Raw genomic sequence first — 8,435 nt, 5'->3', positions numbered from 1 at the left:
CAGGGTCTCAGGTGGTCTCAGTCTCGTGTGGTCTCGGTCTCGGGTGATCTCATGATCTCAGTCTCGGGTGGTCTCGGTCTCGGGTGATCTCATGATCTCAGTCTCGGGTAGTCTCGGTGTCTTGGGTGGTCTCGGGGGGTCTCGGTCTTGGCTGGTCTCGGTCTCAGGGGGGTCTCAGTCTCGGGGGGTCTCAGTCTCGGGTGATCTCGTGATCTCAGTCTTGGGTGGTCTCGGTCTCGGGGGGTCTCAGTCTCGGGTGATCTCGTGATCTCAGTCTTGGGTGGTCTCGGGGGGTCTCGGTGTCTTGGGTGGTCTCGGGGGGTCTTGGCCTTGGCTGGTCTCGGTCTCAGGGGGGTCTCAGTCTCGGGGGGTCTCAGTCTCGGGTGATCTCGTGATCTCAGTCTTGGGTGGTCTCGGTCTCGGGGGGTCTCAGTCTCGGGTGATCTAGTGATCTCAGTCTTGGGTGGTCTCGGGGGGTCTCGGTCTCGGCTGGTCTAGGTCTCGGGGGGTCTCAGTCTCGGGTGATCTCAGTCTTGGGTGGTCTCGGGGGGTCTCAGTCTCGGGTGATCTCAGTCTTGGGTGGTCTCGGGGGGTCTCAGTCTCGGGTGATCTCGTGATCTCAGTCTTGGGTGGTCTCGGGTGGTCTCGGTGTCTTGGGTGGTCTCGGTCTCGGGGGGTCTCGGTCTTGGCTGGTCTCGGTCTCAGGGGGGTCTCAGTCTCGGGGGGTCTCAGTCTCGGGTGATCTCGTGATCTCAGTCTTGGGTGGTCTCGGGGGGTCTCGGTCTCGGCTGGTCTAGGTCTCGGGGGGTCTCAGTCTCGGGTGATCTCAGTCTTGGGTGGTCTCGGTCTCGGGGGGTCTCAGTCTCGGGTGATCTCGTGATCTCAGTCTTGGGTGGTCTCGGGGGGTCTCGGTCTCGGCTGGTCTCGGGGGTCTCAGTCTCGGGTGATCTCAGTCTTGGGTGGTCTCGGTCTCGGGGGGTCTCAGTCTCGGGTGATCTCGTGATCTCAGTCTTGGGTGGTCTCGGGGGGTCTCGGTCTCGGCTGGTCTCGGTCTCGGGGGGTCTCAGTCTCGGGTGATCTCAGTCTTGGGTGGTCTCGGTCTCGGGGGGTCTCAGTCTCGGGTGATCTCGTGATCTCAGTCTTGGGTGGTCTCGGGGGGTCTCGGTCTCGGCTGGTCTCGGTCTCGGGGGTCTCAGTCTCGGGTGATCTCAGTCTTGGGTGGTCTCGGTCTCGGGTGATTTCATGATCTCAGTCTCGGGTGATCTCGGGGTCTCGGGTGATCTCGGGTGATCTCTGGTCTCGGGTGATCTCGGGGGGTCCCGGGTGATCTCGGGGTCTCAGGTGGTCTCGGGTGATCTCGGGGTCTCAGGTGGTCTCGGGTGATCTCGGGGTCTCGGGTGATCTCGGGGTCTCGGTCTCTCAGAGTCTCAGGTGGTCTCGGGTGATCTCGGTCTCTCAGAGTCTCAGGTGGTCTCAGTCTCGGGTGGTCTCGGGTGATCTCGGGGTCTCAGGTGGTCTCGGGGTCTCAGGTGGTCTCGGGGTCTCAGGTCAGACCTCAAGTTCTCGGACCCAAGTGGACCCGTGAAGACCTCTTTCAGCTGGCGTGAGTTTCTGTAGTGCAGTGTGTGTGTGTGTGTGTGTGTGTGCATGTGTATGTTACCAGCATCTGACTGTCCTGTCTGTTAATGGACACGACCCGGTTCTCCCCGTCTCTGCTGCCCTGCTTTACACTGATGTCGATGACGTCAGAGAAATCACAGTAAACCTGCAGATCCTGAACAGGAGAGACAAACACTCGGGTCAGCGTCGCACGTCTCACTCGCACATGGGAAACTTAAATAACAACGCAAAAACTACTAGCCTACCTAATATGCATTTCAAACATTATTAAAGTCAAGTAAACAGTCAGTAAGAAAATATGAACAAATAAACAAATTACAAGCAATAGGACAAATAAATACAATGTGTTTTCTTTCTCAACTGTTTATGTTCAATTAAAGAAGTAGTGTAGTTTCTGCGACACCAAATGTGTTATGCACTATTGCAACCTCATTTTCCTTGCATGCACATTAAGAAAAGGATATTTTATTTAGGACATTTTTTTGAAAAGTGAATGTCATCTCATTTCAATAAAAGATGCGATGCTTGGTTTATATTTGCTTATTGCGCTCTCTGGCGCTCTCTTGAGGACACAGGAGACAGTACAGCACTGTTTTCCTCTAACATCAAGTATTGCCTTCAGAATTCGAATATAATTAAAATTTTGCTAATATTTAAAAAAGAAATTTGCATTTAGTTATCAGCCATTTTGACAGCCCTAGACGTGGAGCGTGACTGATGCAGCGGGAGCATTACGCTGCAACCACAATCATTTAGATTAATTGTGCAGCGAGGATCAGATAATGATGAAATACAGCTGTACCCTGATGATGTCACGAGCCGAAACACACACACACCTCTCGGTCTCTGGGCTCCTGACCCCGGGACCAGCGGATGCCCTGGTTGCCGCTGACGACGATGGTGACGGCGCCGGCGCTCGGCTCGGTGACGAGGAAGCGCTCGGTGTAGAAGCCCGGCTGCAGAGACTCCAGGCTGAGCACGTACTTCAGCTTCAGGTCTCGAGGACACGCCTTACACGAGCCGAACTGGTGGATGAACTTCCGGAAGCGGAAGCGGATCCTCTTCCGGGTCACGAAGTGCTGGTTCTGGATGTGTGCTCGCATGTTCTTCGGGAGGAACGACTTATAACTGCGAATCAAGACAGCAGAGCTCAAGTCAGGCCATCGCACTCCACAGGGAAGCGCAGGTCAGAGGTCAGAGGTCATGTGTGAGTCTCACCTGTTGTGGTTGTAGATGTCAACAGGGGATTTGCCCTTTTCTTTGGCCAAACGCATCATATCGATGACAGCCAATCCCAAACACTCTTCCTGAAACTCCAGGCTGATGGGAACGCTGACCAAGCCACTCAGGAAATCTGACCTCCACTGAGAGAGAGAGAGAGAGAGAGAAAGAGGGAGAGAGGGAGAGGGGTAGAGGGGGAGAGAGAGAGAGAGAGAGAGAGAGAGAGAGAGAGAGAGAGAGAAAGAGGGAGAGAGGGAGAGAGGGAGAGAGAGAGAGAGAGAGAGAGAGAGAGAGAGAGAGAGAGAGAGAGAGAAAGAGGGAGAGAGGGAGAGAGGGAGAGGGGTAGAGGGGGAGAGAGAGAGAGATGGAGAGAGAGAGAGAGGTTTAACAAGACTTTATTATTTACATAATAAAAACATTATTCACAACATCATCAAATACTCGTTAATCAAAAAAAATAAAATAAATTAAAAATTCAGAACCAACTGGCCCTCATCAATTTCACACAAAACATTATTAAGACACCAAATATCATCAAAACATCCCTCATTTTTTATAAGCTTATAATATACAAACTCTATATTTAACCTGGCAGCTACAAGGTTCTTGAACATTAATTCAGCATCAGTACTAAGAAGATTCAGCCCCTCATTCTTCCTCGTCTTCCAAATTGCTAATTTTGCAGTTCCGATCAAGTAGTTTAACAAACACGCTTTCCTTCTGATTAAGAATCTGTACATCACACCCCCAATAAACACTTCTTCTAAAAAATTCTCATCAAATGCTTGAAACCATCTATCAAGAAGATTAAAAAGACCTTTCAACCTATTACATCTTAAAAACAAATGTTCCAAATTTTCTACCATTCCACAAAACCTACACTGTTCCCCCACTGCTGGATTCAGGTGCGCTACATGTCTGTCCGTAGCTATCGCCCCGTGGATAAGCCTCCACTGCAGATCAGCGGTGCGCTTCTCTATGGGAGGCTTATACAGGGCTCTCCACCTGTCCCTCACGAGGAAGTCCGGCTTCAACAAACCTGGCCACCTGGAGGCTTTCTGTCCTTTAAGAGAGTCCTGGTGAAAAACTTTGACTGTAGAGTAATATATTGCTTTTTTTGATGCATATTCAAAATATTCCAGCTGCGGGGTTTTAAAAGATAGAATTGACCCCACATCTTCATCTTCATTTTCCGTCTTTATAAGATGTGAGATTTTAAATCCTGGGAGTTCCTGCTCATTTGTCAAGTCCATCAGAGTTCCTCTCCCAATGTACTCTCTGTAACTGCTTGGTAAGGCATTGACAATCTCCTCCATCAACTTTTCTGTCAAGCGTGACGATCTTAAGCCAGTCATTTCCTTAAGTTCCTCCAACGACTTCCATCCATCTCTATTCAAGAGGTGTCCCAGCTTGACAATTCCATTTCTCTGTAAGCATGCACTCACACTTACAGAGGACAAAAGTCTTGTTAGAGTCATTGGATTAAAAAACAAAGGTTCCTCTAGAACCCAGTTCCCAGGTTCATCAACCTCTCTTTCAACTTTAAAAACAGCTCTCCATGAATGCAACATTGTCCGGTAAAAATGCGAAAGCTCAGACATGTTTATCTTCTCCAGGTTCATTAAAAATAAATGTCTATCCAATCCAAGACCCCCAGTTTTCTGAAGAATTGCCTTTGCAGTCTGAGACCAAACCAAGTCCTTATGGTAGAGAAGTGTCTGTGCTGCTTGGATTCTGAAAGCACAGATTCTGCTCCTCACGTCCACCAGACCTTGGCCTCCTTCTTCAACTGGAAGATACAGCGCTGCTGCATGAATCCAGTGCTCTCCACTCCAGAAGAAATTCACAAGAGTCCTTTGTATCCTGCAGATCAGCTCATCAGGAGGCTCCAGTACCACGAGTCTATGCCACAGGATAGAGGCAGCCAGGTTGTTTACCACCAGAACTCTTCCTCGGTACGACAATTGTGGTAATAGACATTTCCATTTAGACAATCGAGCATTCACCTTCTCCAGCATTCCCTCCCAATTCTTTCCTTTAAATGTTGTATTTCCTAAAAAAACACCTAAAAATTTTAACCCTTCTCTTACCCACAGCAATCCACCTGGTAACTTTGGAGGTCCTAACCCTCCCCACTGACCAATAATAAGCCCTTCACTTTTCCCCCAGTTCATTTTTGCTGAAGATGCCCTCTCATATTTACTAATAATTCCAGTTAAAATGTCAACATCATTTTGACTCGTGATAAAGACTGTGATATCGTCCGCATAAGCAGATAAAGACACCCTACTACTGCTATTTATACCAGGAAGTAAAATTCCATTCAGATCTCTCCTTATCCTACACAAATAAGGCTCAATAGCGAGACTGTACAATTGTCCAGAAAGTGGGCAACCCTGCCTAATACCCCTTGATACCGGTATGGGTCCACTTAATCCTCCACCAGCTTTAACCATCACAAAAACATTTGAATAAAATAACTTAATATAAGAAATAAAATTCTCCCCAAATCCAAATTGTTTTAAAACCTTAAGAAGATACACATGGTCAACCCGATCGAATGCTTTCTCTTGGTCCAAACAAAGAATACCCAGGTTTAAATGATTAAATTGGTTAAAATCAATTACATCCCTCAATAAAAAGAGATTATCCATAATTGACCTTTTGGGAATGCAATACGTCTGGTCATTTTGAACCAATAACTCTAGATAACACTTTAACCTATTTGCTAAACACTTTGACAGTATTTTATAGTCCAAACATAATAGAGAAACTGGTCTCCAATTCTTTAGAAGACCTAGATTTCCTTTTTTTGGAAGCAAAGACAGTACAGCTCTTCGGCAGCTTATAGGAAGTGTTCCACTTTTGATGCTTTGAATGAGTACTTCATACAGATCTTGTCCTAATATATTCCAAAAAGCTTGGTAAAACTCAACTGGCAGTCCATCAAGGAGAACGTCTCCCGGAGAACGTCCTCTTGATAGCTGTTTCATTGCTTCTGTAATCTCCTGAAAAGTTATTTGACTGTCAAGTGATGTTCTCCCCTCATCTTCCACCTGAGGTAAATCACTCAGCAAATCAGAAGCACTCTCAACTTCACAGTTCTCAGCTTCATACAAGTTTTTGTAGAAGTTAACCGCCAGCTTCTTTATTTCCACCGGGTCTGACGTTATAGTCCCATCAGGCCGTTGAAGGTGATACATTTTTTTTTGTTGGGAGCTTTTCTTTTCAAGGTTGAAAAAGAATGATGTAGGAGCGTCCATGTCTTTAATAGAACAGATTCTCGCCCTTACAATTGCTCCTTTCACTTGCTCCTGTAGTAACGAGCCAAGTTCTTTCTTTTTCTTATTCAACAGCTCACTCTGCCCAGTTTCATTATTATTAAAAATAGTACTTTCCATTCTTTGAATGTCTTTCTCCAAGCTTTTTACTGCAAACTTCACCCTTGATGTATTATGTGAACTGTAATTTTGACAAAATATTCTTACATTTACTTTGCCAACATCCCACCACTGACACATGTTTTCAAAAGACTCTTTCTGCATTTTCCATTTATTCCAGAATAATTCAAAACTATAACAAAATAAAGCATCCTGTAATAATTTAACATTAAAATGCCAAAAATAGTTTGGCTTTGTAATTGCCTTCATGTTTAAATCAAATAAAACCAAATGGTGATCTGAAAACCCAACAGGTACAATAACAGCATTCATCACCTTATTATTCCATGTTTTATCAATATAAAATCTGTCTAGCCTTGCCCCACTAACCCTATTCTCAGATGCTTTAACCCATGTATATTGCCTAATTCCTATGTTTCTTTTCCTCCAAATATCAATCAAATTAAGCTCTTTTATAATTTTTGATAATACCACACTTGACTCATTATGAGGTTCCTCCCCATTCCTATCAATTATAAAATCCACAGTACAATTCCAGTCACCTCCAATGATAACACACACCTGATCTCCAATTTTTTGAACAGCATTTTTTAGTTTCATAAAAACCTCCACCCGCTCAGGCCCAATATTTGGTGCATAAACATTTATAAGCACAAACACAGTTCCCTTATATTCTATATGCATTAATAATACTCTTCCCTTTACAACTTCTTCTACAACTAAAATATTTACACTTATATTTTTTGAGAATAATATGGCTACACCAGAACTCAAATTTGTCCCATGGCTTAGCACACATTTTCCTTCCCACCATCTATCCCATTCCGACTCATTTTCTGTATTAGAATGTCTCTTGCAAAAAAACAATATCCACCTTCTTAATTCTACATAATTCTGACACCATTGCCAACTTATTTCCATCCCTACCCCCATTTATATTTAAGGAGCCTGCTCTCAAAAACTCCATAAAAAGGGAAAAGTATAAAAAGGACAGAAATAGAGTGAAAAGACAAAAAATAGCAGACACCCTGTGTGTTTTAATCATTTTGTGAAGCATTTGCCTTACTCTTTCTTAACTTCGTTAAAATCTTCCTTAACCGAAATCTTTTCTGCTTGCTAAGAACCTCATGACTAACGTTTCTTTGTAACAAAGTCACCGACACTATAAATTTCCCTATATCTGGGAAGAAATCCTTGACTTCCACAGTCTTTCCAAAAGTTGCATCTAGAAAATCATTTATTTCTTGCAGTGTATATGTGTCCTCCATGATTTGTGAACCAATATCTGAAATTTCAGAGAAATTATCATCATCTCCCATTTCAGAATCAGTACACATTTCAACACTGTTAAACACTTCAGGATCATCAGTTTGAACCATTTCAACATTTATTTTTCCTTTAGTGACATCATCAGTCATCACACTACTTTCCCCCATTTTAGATGCATCGTTTTGTCCAGTAGAAATCTCGTTTTCATCAACATCATCTCTCTGATCATTACTGTCAATAAAATCAGCATTAACAACGTTCCTTTCCTCTGTAATCTGAGCTGGTACTCTCTCATCATTTGTTTCACCAGTGTTAATCTGGACATCTTCATTTTGTTCCTGAACATCCTCAGCAACAGCACTAGGCCTATGTTCAGCTACCTCTTCCTGCCTATCCTGGGCCTTATGTGGGCACGCCATCCGCTTATGCCCAATATCGCCACACTCAGAGCACTTCATGCTACCAGTATTAGCGTACACCACATACGATTTTCCCTCGTGGCCAACTCTAAACGACACATCCAGCTCTGGCTGATTCAAAAACATAAACACTTGCCTCCTGAAAGACATAACGTGCTTCAAAGCTTCATTTCTGCATCTCAGTGGAATAGTTCTAATCCCACTTGCAAACTTTCCATATCTCGCTAACGCTCTTTCAATTTCATCATTCTGAATGAAAGGGGGAACGTTAGACACGGTTATACGGGTTGTTGGCGTTACCAGCGGTGAAATGGTAAGAAAATCTCCACCTACCACAATTCCTTCGCTTATCAACCGATTTGCCAGTTCTTCCTCCTTTACAAACACCACTACCCGCCTTATTCATCCTCGACGCCGAAGAAATGTTTTCATATCCGATTAGTTCTCCAACCACCAGTAACACATCCTGCACCGTCACGCCTTGTACAGGCACACACCTGACGCC

The 8,435-nt window shown here is 44.8% G+C and overlaps 1 protein-coding gene across 1 annotated transcript in view; it reads right to left on the bottom strand.

Annotated features, from left to right (window-relative positions):
* The window catches only part of jak2a (Janus kinase 2a), a 38,118-nt gene extending 35,132 nt beyond the window's left edge, over positions 1 to 2,986 (bottom strand). Inside the window, exons 1-3 of the mRNA XM_081390118.1 lie at positions 2,839 to 2,986; positions 2,457 to 2,748; positions 1,661 to 1,774 (exon numbers count right to left, since the gene is read on the bottom strand). Of these exons, the coding sequence (XP_081246244.1) occupies positions 1,661 to 1,774; positions 2,457 to 2,748; positions 2,839 to 2,897 (465 nt within the window). The 5' untranslated portion in view covers positions 2,898 to 2,986. The remainder of the gene's footprint in view (positions 1 to 1,660; positions 1,775 to 2,456; positions 2,749 to 2,838) is intronic.
* Positions 2,987 to 8,435: the final 5,449 nt, after the last annotated feature.

Source organism: Scardinius erythrophthalmus (genome assembly GCF_964197995.2).
Source record: "Scardinius erythrophthalmus genome assembly, chromosome: 17".
Taxonomy (NCBI): Eukaryota; Metazoa; Chordata; class Actinopteri; order Cypriniformes; family Leuciscidae; genus Scardinius; species Scardinius erythrophthalmus.
The sequence above is the reverse complement of the archived record's forward strand: the minus strand, read 5'-3'. Positions and strand labels throughout refer to the sequence as shown.